The sequence below is a fragment of the Haliotis cracherodii genome, unplaced genomic scaffold (assembly GCF_022045235.1).
Source record: "Haliotis cracherodii isolate W230 unplaced genomic scaffold, xgHalCrac1.p SCAF_23, whole genome shotgun sequence".
NCBI lineage: Eukaryota > Metazoa > Mollusca > Gastropoda > Lepetellida > Haliotidae > Haliotis > Haliotis cracherodii.
Window position 1 is genome coordinate 11744706 of NW_027266279.1, and position 27985 is coordinate 11772690.

General features: G+C 41.1%; 1 protein-coding gene across 1 annotated transcript in view; it reads left to right on the forward strand.

Annotated features, from left to right (window-relative positions):
* The first annotated feature begins 513 nt into the window (after positions 1 to 513).
* The window catches only part of LOC139472013 (ATP-dependent translocase ABCB1-like), a 161448-nt gene continuing 133976 nt past the window's right edge, over positions 514 to 27985 (forward strand). The window contains exons 1-13 of the mRNA XM_071254521.1: positions 514 to 982; positions 12332 to 12374; positions 14033 to 14162; positions 15166 to 15305; positions 16262 to 16395; positions 19225 to 19396; positions 20504 to 20628; positions 21384 to 21500; positions 23727 to 23802; positions 24589 to 24702; positions 25851 to 25961; positions 26229 to 26354; positions 26987 to 27190. Of these exons, the coding sequence (XP_071110622.1) occupies positions 873 to 982; positions 12332 to 12374; positions 14033 to 14162; positions 15166 to 15305; positions 16262 to 16395; positions 19225 to 19396; positions 20504 to 20628; positions 21384 to 21500; positions 23727 to 23802; positions 24589 to 24702; positions 25851 to 25961; positions 26229 to 26354; positions 26987 to 27190 (1602 nt within the window). The 5' untranslated portion in view covers positions 514 to 872. The remainder of the gene's footprint in view (positions 983 to 12331; positions 12375 to 14032; positions 14163 to 15165; positions 15306 to 16261; positions 16396 to 19224; positions 19397 to 20503; positions 20629 to 21383; positions 21501 to 23726; positions 23803 to 24588; positions 24703 to 25850; positions 25962 to 26228; positions 26355 to 26986; positions 27191 to 27985) is intronic.

A 27985-nucleotide genomic window follows, 5' to 3' on the forward strand; every position in this document is an offset into this window, starting at 1 on the left:
GGCGTGTCAGCTTAATGTGGGAGGATAGCCCCAAGTGATGCAGGTCTCAGACGTTTACCACGGGTATGGGTGCTGACAAACCTAGAAACATATTCGGTTTCACAGGTTTCTGACGTGCCCAAGGGACGCAACTCTGCACAGCGAACCGCGGCGCCTCAAACGACTGGGCCACCCGTGCCCCCCAAACATTGTTAAAAACTTAAGTCGTCATATTGCTGGGACATTGAGTACGGCGTCAAACAACAAACACAATTTATTGTGTATATCAATTTAGCAGTCAATGATTACCTTTCTTGTGCACTAATTACAATGTCTAAACCTTGGCCAAAGTTTGGTGAACTTTTCCGTAGTGACTCGAGACAAGGGTAAAGTCGTCTTCAAATCAGGTTCTCCCATGGCATATACTTATATGGAATACAATGTACCATTACGTACAGCCTGCTCAAAGGGCCCAAAACATGTTCTGCCGGGGAGGTATATATGACACGACCTGGAAATCCATGTTTACACTTACTCACTGCTGACCTACAAACGGGTTATCACCAAATACGGCCGCTTACAGGTTAATACATCATATAGTACGTGGAGTATTTGTAATTTGAAGGGAATACCATATCTGTTAGTTGGGACGTTCTCGGATCCCAAGTTGATACCGTCAAACAGCTGTCAACATTCGGAAGACATCGTCAAAACAACAGACTCGCGTGAGACGCCTTATAACGAGGTGAATATCGCGTCGCTATAACCTGCTATCTGGGTGACAGGGTCCGGAGTGGTGCAATAATAACGGTTGTTTCATGGACGTGACAGTGTGAAGTTTATGCCAGTTGTGGTGACACTGTTCGTAGTCGTCAGCTGTGTTTCAATTCGACATGGGTACCGCTGAAGAGAAAACACCCCTTTTAAGTTCGGGGGCGCACGAGAACGTACAGTACAACGAGGATGTCAAGTTCAAGCCTGGTGACACCTCAAAGAATAAGGGGTGAATAATTCTATACTTTTTCTTGTATGCGTGCTTTCAAAATAGATCCCACATATGATAGTATACTAGTATGTATCGGATATTTACTTCTTTGTTTGTTTTATTTTTTCAACCTTTAAGCACATATCATGACACTGGTGAAAGTTACACAGGTATTTCATATATCCAATCGATGACATTTTGAAAGTGCCTTTGGGTTGAGCCACAAGTTTGCCTGGTCCAGACTTGATTATATCGATAGGCCTCTTACCAAAAGGGCAAGAATCGAGCAGGCAGCAAATGTTTTATCACTGATTTATATAAATCATTTATTATTAATACTTTCTATGTATGTTTTAATAAATTATTAAAACATAAATATAAAGTAATACCATTTACCAGGAGCTTTATGAATGTCGCTTGAATCGGTCAGTCAGTTACCTCCCGATCCTGTTTGTCATCTCTTACGACAAGCATGGGTTGCTGAAAACCTATAGCAAACCAGATCTTTCTAGATGTCTAGAAAATGAAACTTAACGAGTGATGTTCAAATAAGTTACCTGTATGTTTGATTCTAAAGTGTATTTTAGTTTAATTCAATATTTTAATGGACGCTACCCTTAATCAAGTGATGTAGCAACTACAGGTCAAGCATTGAAACTGCACTTAATATACCTGTGAAGATAATTGTGGAGACCTGTCAGTCGGCCCTATCCCAATGATAATTATCAGTCATCCCATTGAGATAACAATCAATGGCTGCTACTCATACTAACAATATGTCGTTGCACATGGGTTATTGATGCTGGGGACGCTGATCATAATTATTTGCATATTCCTGTATTGGCTAATTGGCAGTCCAAGTAGGGTTTCTTTAAGACAAGTCACTCAAATACCACATTTGAAGGGCCCTGATTTCTTGGTCAACATCTTGGTTTGCATATTCTTTTAATCATCATCATCATCATCATCCACTTGTATTGTGCTTTTTCTGTCCTGGATGTCATGCTCAAAGCACACCATTACCCAGACAATTGGATCACAGTGCATTCGATTTCGATTCTTGGCTCACTGAGAATACAACCCAATTGTTTCCATCAAATTTCTAAAAATGATTTTGAAGTGATTTCTGAAATTTTTTGTGGTGCCAAGTTGAAGGGTCCCTTCCCTTCTGATATGAACTTACTTTGAAGTCATTTTGTTTTTTAAAAACTTTTTTATTGTTCCCAGAGTTGTAGATTAATACCGTATACCGTCAAAGACATATTTCAGATTGCAAAGAATGGCACAGCTTTGAAGTCATTTTTATCACTGAAATTAGTTCAAGGAATCAGAGAGAAAAAATAATTTTCTCCAAATTATTTGATTTTGCTTTTGACTGATTTTGCAAACCAAATTATTACAGAAAGTGCCTATTGAGAGTAGGAAACAGTCTTGATACAAGGGTTTGTCTGAACCAGTGACATTTTGTTGATGCTTAAATGTCAGCCATAAAATTGTCACTGTCAAGGTAATGATAGGTTTCCCACTGAAAGTTCATGAAAGTAATTATTCCAAAGAATTAAATAAAAAGCTTCTGACACTTATTCATGTGATTTGTGTGTACTAGCGCTAAAATTATTGTAAAATAATATGATGAAATTAATACAGAATATTACCGGAAATAAACACAGTTTTTGTCAGCTATGACAGTTAGAGTGTCAATAATATATTTGTATTATTATAACAATGATAACTTAATTTGGCATCATGCATGGTTCATGAAACAAAATGGACAGAGGGTGGGCCTAGCGATTAATGTGTTCGCATGTCATGATGATGGCCAGGGCTTCCTTTACCCATGGACCTCCTCCGTGGTCTAGTGGTAGAGCATCCTCCCGGAGAGCGGAAGTTCCGGGGTTCCATCCCCGGCCACGTCATACCAAAACACGTTAAAAGATGGTACTTGTTGTTACCCTGTCTGGCGCTCGGCATTAAGGGGCTAAAACAAGGACTGGTCGGCTCGGAGTCAGTATACTGTGTCTGAGTGTGGTATTCATGTGAAACTGCGGCATGGTATCTCAGTGGGCTAGCACTATAAATCGGCATCAGTCCGGATAGTACAAGCAGCAACACACACACGCATGTGCATGCACGTCGCTATATAAGTGCAATAATCTTGGACGTAACGTTAAACCCAATTTCACAACCTCACCTTTACCCATGGGCACAGTGTGTGAAGCCCACTGCTGGAATTTCTCATTTCATCATGTCTGAATTAAGGAAGACATTTTGATAAAAGTATCTTAAAATATTTACTGTAATCTTATATGATGCTCTTTAACAGGGTTAAAGACCACAAACAGAAGAAAGGACTAACCCCTAAAGATAAGGACAAGTTCACATGACCATAATTGATTTCATGTTTATTCCAATACTGATATTATTAAATATAAATTGATTTTGAAAACACCTATATATCTTTCAAGTGACTAGGCTTTATTAAGCTCGAATTAATTCAAAGTTTAATTGTGATATGTTTTGCAGGGAGAAATGAAAAACTTATGAACCTAATATCAAAATTAATAAATCCTGAGTATGCCCATTCAATATGATTGTATGCTATGATTGTGGGAATTGCTACCGTATCATTTGCAGTTGCAGGCTAATATCACTCATATCCTCTTACCAAATAACCTCTTGTAAAGAACCAATCAGATACATATTGGAATATATTCTATGATCCATGTCAGGTGATGCCTTAATAAAAAATGGAAAATGGCTACAATTGCACTTTACGCTGCATTCTGTGGGTCACGTTAAGATGTCCTAAATCAAACTCACTCACTCTTGCCCTTGTTAGGGGAAAAGCAATAAGTCTGGACTCTCGAATAAACTCCACAAAACCAAAAGAAGCCTTCAGTGTTTAGTTTCCTTATAGATTGAAAATTGTCAATGTATAATGCGCTATAAACTCCACTAAAGTGAATGCTTATGGCGCTACACGCATTATTATTAGCTGCCTGTGAGGCGCCAGAAGGCTAACAGTCATATCGCCATTTCATCCTACCGGGTACCCATTCACTGCATGGTGAACAGAGCCATGTTTCGAACAAAGTCACTTGCCTTAGATATCTTTGTATGAAAGATAGACGTTCTTCAAAACTTGCTTGTCTTGGACATAAGAACAATAATTTTTTATCAATTTCAATAACTTTAAAATCTGACATTTCCAGTGGGCCAATCAGGACCCTCATCCTGTCTCTTCCCCTGTATCTGCCCATCGAGGTGTGTAATAAGGACATGTGTAGAAGACAACCTTTCCTCTTCATCACAGATTAGGCGGTCGGGTAGCCTAGTGGTTAAAGCGTTCGCTCATCACACCGAAGACCCGGGTTCGATTCCCGACATGGGTACAATGTGTGAAGCCCATTTGTGGTGTCCCCCGCCATGACATTGCTGGAATATTGCTAAAAGCGGCGTAAAACTACACTCACTCACTCACTCAGAGTCAGGGGGATACAGGGCCATATAATTATGCACAGAAGTATTTAGGGAAATATGATAAAAACTTTTTCAAAATTAGTTTCTTAAATTGTTGATTGTTATGTCTGATGCGGTGTGATTAATGCTACAAGCAGGATGGGCCTGTTATGAGAATGATAACACCTTATGACTCATTTATTGAGTCAATTCTAAAATAAACTTGTATACTCATCCCTCTGGCATTAAGTTTTAAAATATTCTGTTATTAAGCAGTTGTTTGTTCCTTTACTACACATTTAAAGTGCGAGTTCAGAATTCATTCATATTTTATCTGGTTTGTTTGGGTTTAGGATATTTATGTAAAAGGTTATCAGGATTGACACATGTTAGATATGCTGTTTCATTGTTTTTTGTATTTTTAAAATGTTTATTTGAAGAGTGATATTTTTTAGGAAATAGGAATGAGTGTGTATGGCTTCATGTTTTTTTTAGCGATATTACCGCAATATCAGTAATATTATCGCGGCAGGGGACACTAAAAATTAGGGCTGGGATAGGTAACTCGGGTACTTGGGTCGGGTGGGTACTGAGTTGGACCCGGGTACCCCAGACCCGTGGTTAGTCATGTGATATATTGTTTCATGACAATTTTAAGTCTCTTATGTTCGCATTTCTTCATGACTATGAACATGTTCCTTCTGACTTAAATATGTTTGAACAAAACTAAAACTTCAACTTCAGTGTATGCATGACATTATCGTTTTATACGTGTATCTAACTACACAAATTCATCAAATCGGACATTTTGTACCTATCTCTTGACACCAACAGCGGGTACCCGGGTAGGGTTGGGTAATAGGGGTGTGGGTACCCGGGTAATAAATTTGGACTCGTCCCAACCCTACTAGAAATGTTTTTCACACATTGTAAAGATGTAGGGAATTGAAACCAGGCCTTTTGCATGATGGTTGGTTGGTTGGTTTGTTGTTTAACGCCGCACTCAGCAATATTCCAGCTTTATGACGGCGGTCTGTAAATAATCGAGTCTGGACCAGACAATCCAGTGATTAATATCATGAGCATCGATCCACGCAATTGGGATCAATGACATGCATCAACCAAGACAGCGAGCCTGACCACCCAATCCTGTTAGTCGCCTTTTACGACAAGCATATTCACCTTTTACGACAAGTATGGGTTGCTGAAGACCTATTCTATCCCGGAATCTTCACGGGTCTTTGTATGATGCGCGGATGCTTTAACCATTGTACTACCTCAGCATCCTCGCTCACAGGATTAGAAATCAGCTTTAGTCTGGTAGCCTGGACCTGTTATTTTATGTTAAAGGTATCCTTAAGGCTAGTAGAATTTCAAACATGTTTGGGGCGTTGCTATATGCTATCACTACCCGTATTCAGGCGAGTAGACTTTCTTGGTTAATTTCTATCTCTGCTCCATGTACATCAGATAGATGTAATCTTTTTTGATAGCATGACACAGTTTCGGGATTTTAGGTCATCTGGCTCAAAGGTAATCTGTTTGTACACTGTCGTCAACTTGCAGATTAGGGACATTTTTTAGACAAGGTAACAAGTACATTGAGGTGTCTCCTTTATAGATTCCTACAGATTAGGTATATACAGAAATACTATCTGGTCATAGAGACATCAACACGTGAAATAATTAATGATAATGGCATCTGAGTGACAAGTTTATGGACAGGTCACAACTCCAATCAGATAATGCTGACGTTCCAGTGGCAGTCATTTTGAAAACTGTCAGTTTTGGTAAATAGTTCAACTTCTAGCTTGTGGTACCTTTATAAGCGATACTATACTGTTTTGAGAAAATGCATCTTGTATTGTGTGTATATTTTATAGTTATAAAACCAGATCTGAGTGCCTTATTGTTCCAATGATGGGCCAACCCTACACTTAAACTTAAACCCTGAATTATGTTTTGTTTGAAACAAACAATCCATGCATTTTCTTGAAAGGAATTAAGTTCTTGTCAACCATGACAACATTTTTATCATTTTTATTCTGTTTTTTTTTTTTTTTCATTTCGTCTTTTTTGCATATAGACCAAGAGATCACATTTACACCTTATGTAGGAAAATGGGAGAACAACTTATAAGATGCTGCAATTGTTACCTTGTTCTGTGTGAAGGTATAAGCTTGAAGCAAAAGGGAAAATCCTAACATAGCTGGCAACAAAATATAGATTCCTGAAGTAGATGACTACAAGAATTTGTCCATGTCTCATTAATGACACGAAATAAATATCTGACGTAGAATAGGTCTTCAGCAACCCATGCTATCCCAATTGCGTGGATCGATGCTCATGTTATCAATCACTGGATTGTCTGGTCCAAACTCAATTATTACAGACCGCCGTCATATAGCTGGAATATTTCTTAGTGCGGCGTTAAACAACAAACAAACAAATATAAATAAATAACACAGTGCAAAGACAACAAGGAAGGTTTCACCAAAAGTAGATGCTTTGGTTGTAAATTGATCTTTAGACCTTTAAGACGAAACAGTTCACATGAAATGTGATATAAACAATAAAGAATAAATATTTTTTTTCCTAGTCAGCAGAAGAGGATTTATTTGTACTTCATTTTGTACCAAGTTGTCCTTCACCTTGAAACACTTTTTCTTTCACGATTGCACAATACCTGAGATTGGTTGTCCTTCACCTTGAAACATTTTCTTTCACTATTGCACAATACCTGAGATTTATTAGTACTCTACACCCGCTGCATTGATAGCCTCAACCAGCCTACGTGAAATATACAGACATGTTCCTTCAATGATAGTATAAGTCATTTGCTAAATATAGACCTGGACTCACCTAGATAAGACTGTCACATCTACTGCTATTTGGGTCAAAAAGTGGACCGGTTTCAATATCACTGTACTCAAAGCTCCAGGTCATTTTTTGAGATACTTAGTATTTTCTCAAATGTGATCATTCACATTGGGTATTGACAGTTTTCTTTGGGCATTCAGTATTTGTTTACATGTGCAGTCAATTGGATATTTTAAGACCAACGAGTAAACTTTCTTCTTTAATTCTTGCTATTGCTAAACAAAGATCTGAGGACATCCCATTACGTTTCACATCAGAACGACTTTCTGACTGATCAAACTTTGCTTTCCAGATTTTGAAAGTGACAGTCGGAATGTGTTTTCTTATTATTATTATCATGATTATTATGCTTCAATGGGATAAACATTTTAAACTGAAGAGACTTTCCACAGCCAGTGGGATATACTGCCATACAATCTCAGGGCATTAAGTTGTTAAGTTTTGAAATTTTAACCGAGATTGTTGTCAAAATAGTTTTCAAAGCCTGGTCTGGAATGGAAGTCGCCAGTTTAAAACTACACTGTAGTGCCATAAAGCTGGAGAAAGCTGCTTTCTGATTTGTTGATGTTGACTTCTTGTTAGTCATTTTAATGGTCGGTCACAGTTGGTAAAGGTCATGCTGATGTGACCTGTAATTGATGTCCTCAGATCTACTTGTAGTGGAGACCCGTGAAGATTCCGGGGTAGAATAGGTCTGCAGCAACCCATGCTTGCCGTAAAAGGCAACTATGCTTGTTGTGAAAGGCGACTAACGGGATTGGTTGGTCAGGCTCACTGACTTGGTTGATGCATGTCATCGATCCCAATTGCATGGATTGATGCTCATGATGTCAATCACTGGATTGTCTGGTCCAGACTTGATTATTACGGACTGCCGTCATATATCTGGAATATTGCTGAGTGCAGAGTTAAACAACAAACAAACAATCATTATTGGCTTAGGGTATGCTCTTGCAACCAAAAATATTGAACATGTTGAGGTATGGTTGAACTATGTTACAAAGTAAAACTAACAATATCGAGAGAAAGCTTATACCAAATATCTAGACTATTAATTTACATGTCTTTAGTGAAATTAGATTAAGTCAAAGGTTTGTTTTTGAAGATGTTAAGTAAAATGACCCTCCAATATCTTAAAAAATGTCCTTGTAACATATTTATTTACACTGTAAACAAAATGTCAGTTAAGTCAAGTGTGACAAAACAATATCCCCACATGTTTACAATAAATACCGGTATGTATGCACTTAGAGCCATACCCAAACTGACTCATAAACATTTCATTTGTTTTTTTGTGATTGAATTACCAGGCAGTGTAGCAATCCTTTCATTTAGACGAATGTGTCACTACAATACCCGTGTCATTGTCCTAAAATAGTCTCAGAGTCACTCAGAGACTCGTTTCAGTCCACAGAACAAGACTAGTATATCCAAATTATCCCATATATGTTCCTGATAACACCTAAAGGCTTCACTCGCTCTGTCCCTATACGGCTCTGTCTGATATCTCCCTGCCTTATCAGTATGCATGCTTGTTGCCATATATGGTGCTAGAGAGCTGTTCGTGTGTAGTGCATGCGTACAATCATAGAGTGATACAGCTATTCTACCCCGTGTCTTCACGGGTCTTCTGGGATTGTCTGGTCCAGACTTGATTATTTACAAACCGCCGTCATGTTGCTGGCATATTGCTGAGTGTAGCATTAAACAACAAACAAGCAAACAAACAAAAGAACCCAGAATAGATGTAATCCTTGTTTTGTTATCATTTCGACACTAGTTGTCATTATCCATTTCATTTATTATTGAACATTAAGGACAAGCTTGAGATCTGCAGATTTTCTGCAGAATTTCAATTATTCAGATGCAGACTTTGCCTGTTTCCAGTTTGTGTTTAAGGTTACGATTATCAGTCCAGCTTATCTTTGTCTTGAACACACATTTTGTGACATGAACCTGAAGTCATTGGCTGGGAAAGTTATGAGATTTAAAACCAGAATCCAAGGGATAATACCGAGGGCGTAAGAGGGTTTAAAATCTCACAAAAAACAGAGGGTAGGAGTTTTATTTAACTTATTAACCGAAAAAAGAAACTTAAAACAACATTTATCAACATTTTTATTTTTCAAAAATACTTTCCTCGAACCTTAGGAAAGAGGCGTAAAGTCTGTTTTGCTGGCGTACAGTGACTTTAAAAAGACATCTCAAAAGCATTTTGAATTATCGGCGCCTCTGTAGCCAAGTGGTACTCTCACTGGGCTGCAGATGCACGGGAATATAACAAAAACATTTGTTATTTGCCTTTACATTTCATCACATTCTGTTCAAAGGCGAAATACATTTCTAGCAAGAAACATTCATATGTTACAATATAAACAGAAGATGTATTAATAAAATCCCTGGGATATTAGACCCGTGGAGATTCCGGGGTAGAATAGGTCTTCAGCAACCCATGCTTGCCGTAAAAGGTGACTATGCTTGTCGACTAACAGGATCAGGTGATCAGGCTCGCTGACTTGGTTGATGCATGTCATCGATCCCAATTGCGTGGATTGATGCTCATGACATTAATCACTGGATTGTCTGGTCCAGACTTGATTATTTACAGACCGCCGTCATATAGCTGGAATATTGCTGAGTGCGGCGTTAAAAAACCAACCAACCAACCAACCAACCAACCTGGGATATTATATAAAATCCCGGTGATATTATAACATATTATATAACAAATGTCCCGGGGGATATTATAACATCCCTGCTAATGAGATTTAACCCGACTGGAGAACAACTGTTTGACATCACTGGAGGCTTATGAGTGTTGTAATGTCATCCACAAAAGTCCCTCCATAAAGATTTGAAGACAAGCTATACGAATTCAGCCATTCTTTGTTGGCATTATACAAATGTTTAAGTTCATGATATCATTGAAGATAACAGATTCACCAACATGTAACATATCTTTATTCATCAGGGCCCCATTCCACAAAGCGATCATAGCGCTAAGGTGATCGTAACTCCCATCATTTAACATTGACTTACGACAGTCACAGAGTTACGATCGCTTTGTGGAACGGTGTCCTGCAATTTAGGTCACATTGTTTAAACGTCAGGGTCATGAGATTGTACGTCGGCAAGGATATTGGACCATAGTACTACGATAGGACAATGTGATGAACCAGTAACAGGGTCTGGAGACAGTACACGAGAAAGTACTGTAGCTCTGATTTAAGTGAGAGAATTGGATTGAACAATAACTTAAATATCCATTTGAAATAAATAATGGATCAAATTAATTGAAGGGGATGGTTAGGGAAGGGTCCTGTTGCACAAACCAGTCTTAGTGCTAAGATGGTTGTAACTTGCCTACTAAGGCTGGGACGGGTAACTCGGGTACCCGGGTCGGGTGGGTACTGAGTAGGACCTGGGTACCCACAGGACTACCCGGACCCGAGGTTAGTCACGTGATATCTTGTTTAATGAATCTAGAACTTTATGGTTACACTACAAGTCACTAATGTTCGCATTTCTTTCTGACTCTGCACAATTCCTTCTGATTTTTCATATGGTTGAATAAAGATATAACATAATTCAACTTCAGTGTATGAATGACCAAATTGTTTATTACATACAATTTGCCAGGGCTTTGCTAGAAATGTTCCCCATCGGACATTTTAAGACATCTCCTGAGACCTACAGTGGGTACCCGGGTAGGGTCGGGTAATAGGGGGCTGGGTACCCGGGTAGTAAATTTAGACTCATCCCAGCCCTATTGCATACTTAACAAAGACATTTGATGAGATTGTTTGTGAAAAGGGGGCTCAGATGTTATTTCTTGTTTTGTGGGGACATATTCTTAAGGACAGCAGTGCTGTCATAAGTGTTCAAATTATGATGGAACATTGCTGCTATTTGATGTCCACTTGAAGGAAGGTTTGAAATTGTGATTTCCATTATCATCACACTCCCTATACCAGCCCCTGTATAATCTGCCAATTTCTGTGATCTCTCCATTAAGCTTCTCTCTCCAAAGCATCCTCTCTCTATACCAGCCTCTCTATAATCTGCCACTTTCTGTGATATCTCCATGAAGCTGCTCTCTCTAAGCATCCTCTCTCTATACCAGCCCCTGTATAATCTGCCAATTTCTGTGATCTCTCCATGAAGCTGCTCTCTCCAAAGCATCCTCTCTCTATACCAGCCTCTCTATAATCTGCCACTTTCTGTGATATCTCCATTAAGCTGCTCTCTCTAAGCATCCTCTCTCTATACCAGCCTCTGTATAATCTGCCACTTTCTGTGATCTCTCCATGAAGCTGCTCTCTCTAAAGCATCCTCTCTCTATACCAGCCTCTCTATAATCTGCCACTTTCTGTGATATCTCCATTAAGCTGCTCTCTCTAAGCATCCTCTCTCTATACCAGCCTCTGTATAATCTGCCACTTTCTGTGATATCTCCATTAAGCTGCTCTCTCTAAGCATCCTCTCTCTATACCAGCCTCTGTTTAATCTGCCACTTTCTGTGATCTCTCCATTAAGCTGCTCTCTCTAAAGCATCCTCTCTCTATACCAGCCTCTGTATAATCTGCCACTTTCTGTGATCTCTCCATTAAGCTGCTCTCTCCAAAGCATCCTCTCTCTATACCAGCCTCTCTATAATCTGCCACTTTCTGTGATCATGATCTCTCCATTAAGCTGCACTCTCTTAAGCATCCTCTCTCTATACCAGCATCTCTATAATCAGGCAATGTCAACATTACAAGTTGATGTTCATGATTGTCAATCCCTGTGCAGTCTACCAGATGGTCAAGGTCTCAGCTCTTCAGTGACAACCTTGCTGTCCAATGTTCATAGAGTGTGTGACAATTTTTTTTTAAAACAATACTAATTGGCACCATCCTTGTGAGTGTGTTGTCCATCTACACATCATCTTTTAACTTTTAGTCATAGAAGTGAACCTGAAACTGGCTGACCTCATTTGCATGTTTATAAAAATAGGACCTATCATTCACAATATTTTTTTCTTTGCAGAGATGAAGAGAAAAATACGAAATCAGCAACATTTGGGGAAATGGTCAGTATGTCTACTTTCAATAATTATAGTCACACCCATTAATTGTCACGGTAACCTGTTCCTGACTACCATTCCACATGAAAATTCTTCTTCTTTGTGCATCTACTATGTAGTGCTGCAGGTTTAGTGCTGCAGGTGTAGAGCTGCAGGTTTAGTGCTGCAGGTTTAGTGCTGCAGGTGTAGTGCTGCGGATGTAGTGCTGTAGGCGTAGTGATGCAGGCGTAGTGCTGTGGTTGAAGTGCTGCAGGTGTAGTGTTACAGGTGTAGTGCTGCGGGTGTAGTGTTGCGGGTGTAGTGTTGCAGGTGTAGTGTTACAGATGTAGTGCTGCGGGTGTAGTGTTGCAGGTGTAGTGCTGCAGGTGTAGTGTTACAGGTGAAGTGTTACAGGTGAAGTTATGCAGGTGTAGTGCTACAGGTGTAGTGTTACAGGCGTAGTGCTACATGTGAAGTTATGCAGGTGTAGTGCTGCAGGTGTAGTGTTACAGGTGTAGTGTTACAGGTGTAGTGCTGCAGGTGTAGTGTTGCAGGTGTAGTGCTACAGGTGTAGTGTTACAGATGTAGTGCTACAGGTGTAGTCTTACAGGTGTAGTGCTGCAGGTGAAGTGTTACAGGTGAAGTGTTACAGGTGAAGTTATGCAGGTGTAGTGCTACAGGTGTAGTGTTACAGGTGTAGTGCTACAGGTGTAGTGTTACAGGTGTAGTGCTACAGGTGTAGTGTTACAGGTGTAGTGCTGCGGGTGTAGTGTTGCAGGTGTAGTGCTGCAGGTGTAGTGTTACAGGTAAAGTGTTACAGGTGTAGTGTTACAGGTGTAGTGCTGCAGGTGTAGTGTTACAGGTGTAGTGCTACAGGTGTAGTGTTACAGGTGTAGTGCTGCAGGTGTAGTGCTACATGTGAAGTTATGCAGGTGTAGTGCTGCAGGTGTAGTGTTACAGGTGTAGTGTTACATGTGTAGTGCTGCAGGTGTAGTGTTGCAGGTGTAGTGCTACAGGTGTAATGTTACAGGTGTAGTGCTACAGGTGTAGTCTTACAGGTGTAGTGCTGCAGGTGAAGTGTTACAGGTGAAGTGTTACAGGTGTAGTGCTGCAGGTGTAGTCTTACAGGTGTAGTGCTGCAGGTGAAGTGTTACAGGTGAAGTGTTACAGGTGTAGTCTTACAGGTGTAGTGCTGCAGGTGTAGTGTTGCAGGTGAAGTGTTACAGGTGTAGTCTTACAGGTGTAGTGCTGCAGGTGAAGTGTTACAGGTGAAGTGTTACAGGTGTAGTGCTGCAGGTGTAGTCTTACAGGTGTAGTGCTGCAGGTGTAGTGTTGCAGGTGAAGTGTTACAGGTGAAGTTATGCAGGTGTGGTGCTGCAGGTGAAGTTATGCAGGTGTAGTGCTGCAGGTGGTCCTCTGGTTTTGTTTGTAATGTTCGCTTGGGAATTAAGTCAGACTTTGAAAACAATCTTCCCTGGGGCCCTTTGTACAAAATGATCTTTTACGCTAACATGATCTCAACTCCCTTATTTTGACACAAAGTTATGACAGTCGTAGCGCTAAGAGTCGGACCCAGAGCCACAAACTTCAAACGGTAACAAATTCTAAAATACAGATAGGATTTAATTGCAATCAATAAAACAAGATAATCTTCATTTGGCTTGAAGTATTTGTTTGTGTTGCAGTTCCAGTTTGCAACATGCCTGGACGTTTTCTTCATGTTTGTTGGTACGCTGTCGTCCATGGTACACGGAGCTGGCTGGCCACTTCTCTCCATTGTGTTTGGCGACATGACCAATGATTTCATCGGGACTGGTGAGTAGAATTAATGTCATCATGAACACATTGTGGTAGGGGAGACTATCAAAGGCCTTTTTTGCTCACCCGACTGAAAATGAAGTGAGCCAATGTCCTGGCCGATTTGTCTGTTGTCTTCTGTTACATGTAGTAAACTTCTCCTTTTAAGTCCCGACAGAGGGAGCGCAGCTTTGGTATGTTTTTCCTCAGTTTGTTCAAATCATTAAATTCCATTTTGAGTGTTTTCCTTAGTATAAAAGGAGAAAATATTTGAATATCAATACTAACAGTTAATGTTTGTTAAGTGGCTTTGTTTGTACTATTGTAATAGCTTTCTGATAGTTAAAACACTATTATGATGCACACCGCACCGCACACCACACCACACCACACCACACCACACAACACAACACACCACCACACCACACAACACAACACAACACACCACCACACACCACACCACACCACACCACACCACACCACACCACACCACACCACACACCACACCACACCACACCACACCTCACCACACCACACCACACCACACACCACACCACACCACACACCACACCACACACCACACCACACCACACCACACCACACCACACCACACCACACCACACCACACGCCACGCCACGCCACACCACACCACACCACACCACACACCACACCACCTCACACCACACCACACCACACCACACCACACACCACACCACATACCACACCACACCACACCACACACCACACCACACCACACCACACCACACACCACACCACACCACACCACACCACACCACACCACACACCACACCACACCACACCACACCACACCACACCACACCACACCACACCACACCACACACCACCACACCACAGATCACCACACCACACCACACACCACACACCACACCACACCACACCACACCACACCACACCACACCAAATCCATCTCCTCTTCATATTACAAATGAGGAACTGAAAGTGACAACATATTCAGTGTATAATTTAAATTCCCACCAGGTAATGCCTCAATGCCGGATATGAATGGTACAGCCGGTAACTGGACACCACCTCCATTTGACTTTGAAGAACAGATGACCCAGTATTCATTGTACTATATTTATATTGGGGTAGGAGTCATGGTCGCTTCATACATGCAGGTAAGAGATTTATTTAAAATATATTTATCGTTTTAATTATATTACAGAGCTCCAGATAAGCTGCGTATCTGCGTAAAATATGCATAAAAAATGCAGAAATACGCAGTAAAATAAAATCCAAGCGTATCAAATACGCAACGAACATAACAGATTCGCCACAAAAATAAAACTTGTGTGTATCATCAAAATATTGTGAAGTAACCCTGCGTATTCAATTAGCAAATCAGCAACTTATTTTGAAATTATAAACGGACATTCCGTCAACCTTGCCAAACTCCACGATGCCCGTTACATCATGATCATTTGCCATCACACTTTCCTGTGGAAGTATCGTGGTATTTGTGAGTCCTATAAAGCTCTCGGACCCACACGACACTAGTTTGCAGGGACTAGATGAATAGTGTTTTTATATATTTAACTTAAATACCCACATGTGTAAAAACTAGTGGGTAACAGAAATATGAATACCCAGATAGAATTACTGATACCCAATGATTTTAGAATGCATGGGTAAAATACCCACAACACCAAAAGCTTATCTGGAGCTCTGTATTACAAAATGAGCACTGTCATTTAGATGGTATTCGTCAGAAAAAGTGTTTATGTGAAAATCTTGCACGTAGTTAATACATGATTCAATGAATCATGGCATTTACCATCAAGGAGGACATATTAAAGCATTTTTTTGCAAATGTGGTTATTTCTGATGACTTCTGATATTATTCATTTAAGATTGATTTTTTACCTCTAAGTTTATTTGAAACTGAATGCAATAATGTGAGGTTCCAAATTTTATATCAGGATATATCAAATCCAGAATAATACTCAAAGGAATTACATAATCAAAATCAAGTATTCTCCTATTTAAATTATGGGGTGATGTTCATTATCAAAGGTTAATTATGGCATAGACATTGAGAATTGCAAGTAATATTTAAATTGTCTTGTATGACCAGGTGTCATTTTGGACCATGTCCTGTGAACGTCAGACATACAAGCTGAGAAAGGCGTTCTTCAAAGCTGTTCTGAGACAAGAGATTGGCTGGTTTGATGAACATCAAAGTGGCGAATTGACCACACGACTTGCAGAGTAAGTTGCTGATTTGTCCAAAACATACAGAGAGGTGGATCCAGAGTAGGGTCGAGAGGGGTCCAAGAGGGATGGTCCAAAAGGAGGGAGGGTTTATTAATAGATGAGGGTCAAGAGGAAAATTCAAGGGTAGGGTATCCTTATGGATGTCCAAAGGATCCAAAAGATGGTCCAGACAGGAAGTCTAGATTTGGGCCAATGTTGGCGGAATGTTGTCATGCTGATATTGGGCCAACATTGGGCCAATATTGAGTCAACAGTGTATATTAACTTCTATAATCTTATATTTATATTTTATTTATAAATACTTATTTGAATTACAAACTACCAATTACATCAACACTCTTTCCTTTTCTTTTGTGTATCCAAGCAACATTATATATTTATTTCTCACTATTTTATAGTTCTCATGTTTCATTGCAAACCTGTAGACAGCAAACTTTATTTGTATTATTTTTTTCAATATATTCTATATAAATAATCACAAATTGGCCTTCCATTAGCACATTTGTTGTAAGAGAGCATGCTCTTTTCTTAATGCAAATCTTTTTATGTGTATTGAAATATGTGATTGCCACACTCAATATGATAATTCCAGGATTTATTTGATAAAGTAACTTTTTATTACATAATGTTACTTTAGTAATGGCATCATAAATACCAGGTGCTCTGTGTGGCAGGTGACCCGTGAAGATCCGGGGAAGGTCTTCAGCAACCCATGCTTGCCGTAAAAGGCGACTAACGGGATCGGCTGGTCAGGCTCACTGACTTGGTTGATGCATGTCATCGATCCCAATTGCGTGGATCGGTGCACTGGATTGTCTGGTCCAGACTCTATTATTAACAGACCGCTGGAATATTGCTGAGAACGGTGTTTAACAACAAACTAACCAACCAACTGTGTTGCAGGTTACACACAACCAAATGTTTTCCCATAGACTTCTATAGTAACGTTATATTTTAAAAAAATTTAACTAAGCCTTCAACAGCTATTACCTGTACGTGTGTGCACAGTTTGGCCTTAGAGCAGCAATAAAAACAAAAAAAATGACTAGTTTAGCCAGCTCCTTTTCCGAGTACAGGAAGCTAAACACACCACCCCCAGTTCCACGCCAAATGTCACCTACTTGAAAATAGCTGTGGTCACATTCAGCATAAGTCATCATATTGAAAAAGACAGCTCTAAATATAGAAAAAAAAACATGGTAAGTTTTAATAACTGGATGGATGTACATTTAAAAGACATAAAAATCTTACAAAATATCATCCAATCACAGCCTGCAGATATCTCTCAATCTTCACTGAAGGCTCCCTACGAAAACTGCCCCACGAAAACGAAAACAAAAACCACCCTACGAAAACAGCACAGTCCCAACAGGTTCTCATTTGGTGTTGCAGAACCTGCAGCTGAATGCATTTAACAGCTAGAGTTGCCTCCCTTGTAGTTATTACTATTTTACATTGACCATGCATGCAAGTGAATACATTATTAAGACACGAGGCAACAGCTGCAAAATGAAAAGGAATTTTAACATACATAGCATTCAGTTTGGTTGTATTTGTAATCAATTTAATGAAAATTATTAAATAAATGTCCTGTACTATATGAATGTTTGCAATTAACATGTCTGTATCAATGCATGTATAGACAGTATTTGTTTAAGATATTCCTCAAATAAACCCGAGATTAATGTATTTGGAATATTTTTTAATCTGAGAATATTTTGTGATTATTCACATACCATGGAATTAAATGATTATTCCAAATCAATTGATGCTACTGTTCAGGTATTTCGAAAAGAAAAGATCAAATGGCAAAGGGTAAATAGATATTACAGAACTTAAATTCATCTAATTAAAGGGAATTATGAAAACAATATATAGTGGGTGTCTATAGGGAGGGTCCAGAAGGGTTCCCAAAGGGTCCAGAGGGAGGGTCCAGGTGGGGTGTCCAGAGTGGGTGTCTATAGGGAATGTCCAGAGTGGGTGTCTATAGGGAGGGTCCAGAAGGGTTCCCAAAGGGTCCAGGTGGGGTGTCCAGAGTGGGTGTCTATAGGGAGGGTCCAGAAGGGTTCCCAAAGGGTCCAGGTGGGGTGTCCAGAGTGGGTGTCTATAGGGAGGGTCCAGAAGGGTTCCCAAAGGGTCCAGAGAGAGGATCAAGGTGGGGTGTCCAGAGTGGGTGTCTATAGGGAGGGTCCAGAGTGGGTGTCTATAGGGAGGGTCCAGAGTGGTTGTCTATAGGGAGGGTCCAGAGTGGGTGTCTATAGGGAGGGTCCAGAGTGGGTGTCTATAGGGAGGGTCCAGAAGGGTTCCCAAAGGGTCCAGAGAGAGGATCAAGGTGGGGTGTCCAGAGTGGGTGTCTATAGGGAGGGTCCAGAGTGGGTGTCAATAGGGAGGGTCCAGAGTGGCTGTCTATAGGGAGGGTCCAGAGTGGCTGTCTATAGGGAGGGTCCAGAGTGGGTGTCTATAGGGAGGGTCCAGAGGGAGGGTCATGGTGGGGTGTCCAGAGTGGCTGTCTATAGGGAAGGTCCAGAGTGGGTGTCTATAGGGAAGGTCCAGAGTGGGTGTCTATAGGGAAGGTCCAGAGTGGGTGTCTATAGGGAAGGTCCAGAGTGGGTGTCTATAGGGAGGGTCCAGAGTGGGTTCCCAAAGGATCCAGAGTGAGGGTCAAGGCGGGGTGTCCAGAGTGGTTGTCTGTAGGGAGGGTCCAGAAGGGATGCCCAGAGAGTCCAAACTGGGTACTCCAAAGGTCCAGAAGGATGATCCAGAATGGCAACAATGTTGCAGGCAATATTAAAAACTGAATTGTCACTGTGATTTTTATTTCAGTGATCTGGAGAAATTAAAAGAAGGTATTGGAGATAAGTTCAGCTTGTGCGTTCAATTTTTCTCTGCTTTCATCTCGGGATTTGTCATCGGCTTTATATATGGATGGAAGTTGACGCTGGTGATGATGTCACTGACTCCTGTGCTTGCCATAGCAGGTGCATTCATGTCCAAGGTAAGAATTCGAACAATTGACAGTATATGCTTTCTTTGTGTGTTTGTTTGTTGTTTAACGTCGCTCTCAACAATATTCCAGCTGTATGACAGCGGTCTGTAAATAATCGAGTCTGGACCAGACAATCCAGTGATTGATATCATGAGCATCGATCTACGCAATTGGGATCACATGCATCAACCAAGTCAGCTAGTCTGACCACTCGATCCCGTTAGTCGCCTCTTGTGACAAGCATAGATGCCTTTTACAGAAAGCAAGGGTTGCTGAAGACCTATTCTACCCCGGATCTTCACAGGTCGACAGCATATGCTATAGATTTCAACCAAAATTGCATGTGTTACCAGTCCTGCATTTTCAGCTCATGAAGCACCCCCCTGTTATTAGCTTCCTCACCATCAGGCTCAGGGCAGATGCAGGAGACTTCTCACCCGATATACTTCCTTTATACCCCTGGGGAATTTTTTTGACATATGATTGGATGACCTTGAAGTTTTTTACCAACCGTGGCTTGACGAAGGCATGGCTGTTGTTCAAGATCTTTCCACTATCTGTCCATTGTCCACCTGTTAAACTTCTAATTGTGGTTGAATGGAATTTAATTTATAAATAAGCTGGTGACCAACATTGCCTTGATGCTAATGTGTATGCTTCTTAGTTATTCTTCAATAATTTTTTAATTTGATGTTTACACGATATACGGCTTTTGCATTGGATGTTCATACAGTTTGGCCCTCACTCTATGAAGGTTCATAATCCAATGAACTCACACAAAGTGAGGGTCAATTCTTAATTGTATCATTTCCAGTTTTGTATTTTCTTTGTTTTGCCTCCTGCATTTTGACATATAGACATAAATATAAATAAAACAAAAATAAAATTGATCCAGCAATAGTTGTATGACCTGACCATTTGACTGATGATGTCACACATCCAAATAATCAGGAGTGCAACAGTGCCTGACAGATTGTCAAGCAGCCACAATCTGCAGCAAGGCAATGTTCCCAAGAGCCTTCAGAACACACCAGAACCAATATCTTAAATTTCAAATATTATTTTAAAAAATTAATTCTGTAAACAGGAACTGAGTGTCTCATTGTTCTATTTCAGGCCATTGCATCATTTTCAAAACGAGAACAAGAGAAGTACGCCGAGGCAGGGAGCGTGGCGGAGGAAGTGCTATCCTGTGTCCGAACGGTCATCTCATTTAATGGACAAAAGCAAGAAATAACAAGGTCTGCAATAATAACCATAACTGAATTTGAACTCATCCTCCATTATCTAGGGTTCTATGTCTCCATCTATACTGTGCCCAAAAAGTAGGGGATAGTGGGAGGGTCAAGGTGAGGTCAGGTGAAATGGGGTTTAACATCGCATCCAAGATTATTGCACTTATATAGCGACGTGCATGTACGTGTGTGTGTGTGGCTGCTTGTACTAGGCCGGACTGATGCCGATTTATAGTGCTAGCTCACTGAGATACCATGCCGCAGTTTAACATGAAAACCCCACTCAGACACAGCATACTGACTCCGAGCCGACCAGTCTTTGTTTTAACCCCTTAATGCTGAGCGCCAGACAGGGTAACAACAAGTACCATCTTTTAATGTCTTTTGGTGTGACGCGGTCGGGGATCAAACCCCGGACCTTCCGCTCTCCAGTCGGACGCTCTACCATTAGACCACGGAGGCGGTCTGGGAGGGTCAAGACATATCTCTTGATCTTCATGGTATTGGCAAATGGAAATGATATGGTGATATCTGCTGGGGAGTAGGCGATCAGACCTAATGGATTCTAATGGCTGGTGTGATGAGATGGTGTGGCACTAGGTCTATAAAGAGGCAGGGATCAAATTTGAAATGCTGTTGCTTCCTAAATGATTCAAAGTGTTTAACAAAGCGCCTTTGAGCATTTGGTTCTAAGAAAACAATATGCATCTGCTCATAACCAAAAATGATCTTGTGTGATTGTACATTGGTGGTATTTACAGGTACTCCAGTGCCCTTGAGGACAGTAAAAAGCTTGGTATACGGAAGGCTGGCATCACTGGTGTTGGTATGGGCATCACGCTGTTTGTCATGTTTTCAGCCTACGCTCTGGCATTTTGGTAAGAATGTGTTTCTTTATTGCCTCCAATCCATGATAGGACCCCAGTACCCCATGCTTGTCTCCCTGTGAGTATTCCCATCAGAATAGGTCCCCAGTACCCCATGCTTGTCTCCCTGTGGGTATTCCCAGCAGAATAGGCCCCCAGTACCCCATGCTTGTCTCCCTGTGAGTATTCCCAGCAGAATAGGCCCCCAGTACCCCATGCTTGTGTCCCTGTGAGTATTCCCATCAGAATAGGCCCCCAGTACCTGATGCTTGTCTCCCTGTGAGTATTCCCAGCAGAATAGGTCCCCAGTACCTGATGCTTGTCTCCCTGTGAGTATCCCCATCAGAATAAGTCCCCAGTACCTGATGCTTGTCTCCCTGTGAGTATTCCCAGCAGAATAGGTCCCCAGTACCTGATGCTTGTCTCCCTGTGAGTATCCCCATCAGAATAAGTCCCCAGTACCCCATGCTTGTCTCCCTGTGAGTATTCCCAGCAGAATAGGTCCCCAGTACCCCATGCTTGTCTCCCTGTCAGTATTCCCAGCAGAATAGGTCCCCAGTACCCCATGCTTGTCTCCCTGTGAGTATTCCCAGCAGAATAAGCCCCCAGTACCCCATGCTTCTCTCCCTGTGAGTATTCCCAGCAGAATAGGTTCCCAGTACCCCATGCTTGTCTCCCTGTGAGTATTCCCAGCAGAATAGGCCCCCAGTACCTGTTGCTTGTCTCCCTGTGAGTATTCCCAGCAGAATAGGTCCCCAGTACCCCATGCTTGTCTCCCTGTGAGTATTCCCAGATGAATAGGTCCCCAGTACCCCATGCTTGTGTCCCTGTGAGTATTCCCAACAGAATAGGTCCCCAGTACCCCATGCTTGTCTCCCTGTGAGTATCCCCATCAGAATAGGTCCCCAGTACCTGATGCTTGTCTCCCTTTGAATATTCCCATCAGAATAGGTCCCCAGTAACCCATGCTTGTCTCCCTGTGAGTATTCCCAGATGAATAGGTCCCCATTACCCCATGCTTGTCTCCCTGTGAGTATTCCCAGCAGAATAGGTCCCCAGTACCTGATGCTTGTCTCCCTGTGAGTATTCCCAACAGAGTAGGTCCCCAGTACCTGATGCTTGTCTCCCTGTGAGTATTCCCATCAGAATAGGTCCCCATTACCCCATGCTTGTCTCCCTGTGAGTATTCCCAGCAGAATAGGTCCCCAGTACCTGATGCTTGTCTCCCTGTGAGTATTCCCAACAGAATAGGTCCCCAGTACCTGATGCTTGTCTCCCTGTGAGTATTCCCATCAGAATAGGTTCCCAGTACCCCATGCTTGTCTCCCTGTGTGTATTCCCAGAAGAATAGGCCCCCAGTACCCCATGCTTGTCTCCCTGTGAGTATTCCCAGCAGAATAGGTCCCCAGTACCCCATGCTTGTCTCCCTGTGAGTATTCCCATCAGAATAGGTCCCCAGTACCTGATGCTTGTCTCCCTGTGAGTATCCCCATCAGAATAGGCCCCCAGTACCCCATGCATGTCTCCCTGTGAGTATCCCCATCAGAATAGGCCCCCAGTACCTGATGCTTGTCTCCCTGTGAGTATTCCCATCAGAATAGGTCCCCAGTACCCCATGATTGTCTCCCTGTGAGTATTCCCAGCAGAATAGGCACCAAGTGCCCCATGCTTGTCTTCCTGTGAGTATTCCCAGCAGAATAGGTACCAAGTGCCCCATTGTCTTCCCGTAAGGATTCCAGGGTAGAAGTAGTCCCCAGTACCCCATGCTTTTCCCCATGTTGGAATTTCAGTGCAAAATTCCCAGAGTGTAATGTTTGTCAAATGTGCTCATTAAAGTGAGGTTCAGGTGGTTATGATTATAATCTGTCACAAAACAAGCCACCATTTTATTGCAATACATGTGTAAGGTGATACACGATGAACTTTGAACATTCAATTGAAAAATTATTATCAGAAGTAGTAACATGCATAACATTTTTTTAATCATGACAACATCGGTGTATAATAAAAACTCTATTGATAATTTATAACAATAATGGCTCTGGTCGTGGCAACTTCCAAACTTTCGTGAAATTGTAATCTATCAGACCGTCATTCAGGCGATGTTTCTGACAGATCACGATCTGAAAAATACTATCATGAAAGTGTATCCCGTGGAAAAGCCGACCCCTTTCTACAGAATCTTTTTTCTGGTCCTCAAAATTCGGCTTATACGCGGTCATATACGGTATGTTTCAGGTTTGGCTCGACTCAGGTGGCAGAGTGGCAGGAATCCAACATGCAGGAGGGACTGTCTCCGGGCATTGTCTTCACTGTGAGTGCTTGTACTATATTACAAAATTAACTAAAACAATAGTAAATGGAATTTTGAATAAAATTTATGAAATAAGTTACAAACATACGTTCAGATTTACAATGAACACTTTTTATAACCAGACAGTGTAATTACATGATTAATTTGCGTACTTTAGTACGGATTTGTTGACATGGTATTTCTGATGTCTTTCCGTTGGGGGAAAAAAATCATCAAAACTTGTTATGGCGTGTTTAATGCGCACCCCCTTCTACACAGCTATGTTACTCAAGAAAATGTGGTAAGTGACTGACCATTTGATGTTCTTTGGTGAGACTGTGATTTTTATACCCATTACTTAAAATTAAATTCCATCTGTCTTTCCGAGGACATTTTTTTTTTGTGACCTATAACTTGAAAACTTTGTCATATATTCTTTTTATCCTTGTTGAACACTTTCTATACCAATAGGAGAGGTGCAGTGTGAAGTTTGATTTCAATATTTGGATTTGTTTTTAGAATACAGCTATTTTTCATTTTTTTACTTATAATTTATTACTCAAACATTGTGCAACCTATAATTTGAAAACTACTACATGGATTCTTTTCTTATTTAAGGACCAAAGTTTGATTTTGATATGTGTATTTTCTGAAAAAATATGATTTTTTTTCTCCATTTTTTAACTGTATTAATTCATGTTTAAGTTCAAGAGAATCAAGGACTGTCACCTGAAAGTATTTAAATACAGAATCATTGTTACTTGTCAGATGGTTAGTGTATACATTCATATATACATGTGTTTGCAGGTGTTTTTCTGTGTCATGATTGGTTCCTTCTCCATTGGCAACGCAACCCCACATGCCAGTGCCATAGCAACCGCCAAAGGAGCAGCTTCTGCTGTTGTAGAAATCCTCAAGAATGTATGTCCATCCATCCATCCATCCATCCATCCATCCATCCATATCCATCCATCCATCCATCCATCCATCCATCCATCCATCCATCCATCCATCCTTATTTTCCATCCATCCTTTCCATCCCAGGCCTTAAACTTGCGACTAAAACGGAAGCCAATGCGACCTAAATTTCAATTTGTCTACTGTCTAAAATTCAGAGGTAGCCAAATGACTACCAAGAAAAATATCTTCTGGCGACTAAATTTTATTGCTACACATCAGTAGACACAAAAATAAATAACAGCTGATATATCCTTACCATCATCAATCCTTACTGTCATCCATCCTCACTGTCCATCTATCCATCCATCCATCTACAGTGTGCATTCACCCTTAGTGTCCTTTCATCTTACTGTCCATCCTTACTGTCCATGCATGGTTATTGTACACCCATCCTCCCTGTCCACAGCCCTTGTGCAATGCTCCGTCCTCTCTCCTTCCGTCACACCTGTTACATTTACCTCTCTACGTGACATCTACCTGTTCCATTTACCTCTCTACGTGACATCTACCTGTTACGTTTACCTCTCTATGTGACATCTACCTGTTACATTTACCTCTCTATGTGACATCTACCTATTACATTTACCTCTCTACGTGACATCTACCTATAACATTTACCTCTCTACGTGACATCTACCTGTTACATTTACCTCTCTACGTGACATCTACCTGTAACAGGGGGCAGGGGTGGCCCAGTCGTCTAAGGCGCCGTGATTCGCTGTGCAGAGTTGCGTCCCTTGGGCACGCCAGAAACCTATGATTGTGGGTTCGAATCCTGGTTCGCCCCGATTATGTTTCTAGGTTTGTCAGCACCATACCCGTACTAGTGGGTTTCACCGAAGTGGTAAACATCTGAGACCTGCATCACTTCGGGCTTCCCTCCCACATTAAGCTGACACGCCGTGATGTAACTGGAATACTGTTAAAAGCGGCGTTAAACCCAACTCACTCACTCACTCTACCTGTTACATTTACCTCTCTACGTGACATCTACCTGTTACATTTACAATTCAATGTTACATCTACCTGTTACATTTACGATACAATAATTGTGTACCTGACATGCTTCTGTGACATTTTATTGTGTACCTGACATATCTCTGTTGCAGGTACCGTCAATCGATGCCTCTGCTGATGCTGGGATTCGACTGCAGTCAGTCAAAGGACTCATTGAGTTCCGAAATGTGGAGTTTTCCTACCCAACCAGGAAAGAAGTGAAGGTAGGCAACAGACTCATGAGCCAGAAACTATTTGTACTCGTTATTGTTTTCTCCTTTGATAGTGTTGCATATATACACTTAGCAGGGTGAGCAACAAAAAATACTATCAACCTATTTTTCATCAATCCAAAAATGGCAATGATTTTACGACAGCCTTGACAATATGTGTCAAGTAAAGACCAAAAACCAAACTTGTGGTGGCATATTCATCCATTCTTCCTTTCTTCCATCCTTCATCCATCTGTAACTTACGACCTTGTATTGCAGGTGATGAAGAACTTCAACCTGACGGTTCAGCCCGGGCAGACCGTGGCGCTCGTTGGCGCCAGTGGGTGTGGCAAGTCTACCACAGTAAACCTCATTCAGAGGTTCTATGACCCAGATTCAGGAAATGTAGGTCAAGTTTATGTCATCATGATCATGTTAGCCTGTATAGAATTCCTTGTAGGTAAATTCAAAACCATGGTACCAAAGTAACAAATTATCATTTGAATTTTAGGTCAGTAATTCCTTAGAAGGTACCAGGCATTTGAGACACTGTATTCCTAATGCCAATTTTCTGTCAGTAATTCCTTGGAAGGTACCAGGCATTTGAGACACTGTATTCCTAATGCCAATTTTCTGTCAGTAATTCCTTGGAAGGTACCAGGCATTTGAGACACTGTATTCCTAATGCTATAAATTTTACTAAGAGAAATGTGTTTAGTGTGAAAATATGTATCATCCATCTACAAAAAGCTTTTATTAATCTTTATTTTTTTTAAATCTTTTATCTCACTCTCTTACAATATAACTGCAATTTACCATGAAGAGTTGCATCCCTTAGGCATGCCAGGATAATATGATAATTTATTTGAACCCCAGATTCACCTTTATCCTGATTCTTTATTTGTCAGATTCATACCCATTCTCATTTGTTTCATCAAATGTTGTAAACTCCTATGATCTGCTTCACTGCTGCCTTTCCTACTACATAAATCTGGAACTGGAACTCTCCATTTAATCCAACTCACTCACTTACACAGGTGTACCTGGATAACACCAACTTGAAGGAACTGAACATCGCCTGGCTCAGACAAAATATCGGCATCGTGTCACAGGAACCAATTCTGTTTGGCTGCACTATCAGGGAGAATATTCTCCTCGGCAACCCTGATGCAACTGAGGCAGACATCATGAAGGCATCTAAGCAGGCTAACGCTCACGACTACATCACCAAACTACCCCAGGTGAGTCCTGATCACACAAGCAGAAGCAGCACCAGCAGCAGCTTGGAGTTTCTCTTCCCCTTATAGCAAAGGGTGGTCGGGGTTGGGTAGCCTAGTGGGTAAGCGTTGCCTCGTCACGCCAAAGACCTGGGTTTGATTCCTCCACATGGGTGCAACGCGTGAAGCCCATTTTCTGGTTTCCCCTGCCATGATATTGCTGGAATATTGCTAAAAGCAGCATAAAACCATACTCACTCACCTCAAAACAAGGTGAATTTAAGGAAAGTAAATGGTGGTACATGTAAAATGAAATAGAAAATAACTCGGCCACAAACTGTTAAATAATTTTGAGCAAAGTGACTGGGAAGGTACTGATATGATTTTTTTTATACATATATTTATTTTATAAACTTATATCAAATCATCCTGAGGGCCTGGGTTCATCAAGGGGCGACTCAGTGGATGGTATGATGAGGTGCAGACACAGTTACCTACTTACTGACATGGAATATTGCTGACTACGGGGTTTTGTTTGTTTGCTGCACTCAGCATTATTGCACTTGTATGGGGGTAGTCGGGTAGCCTAGTGGTTAAAGCGTTCGCTAGTCATGCCAAAGACCCGGTTAGATTCCCGACATGGGTACAATGTGTGAAGCCCATTTCTGGTGTCCCCTGCTGTGATATTGCTGGAATATTGCTAAAAGCGGCGTAAAACCATACTCACTTATTCACTCCACTTCTATGATTGCAGCCTGTAAATAACTGAGTCTGGACCAGACAATCCAGTGATCGATATTGTGAGCTAATATCAATGTT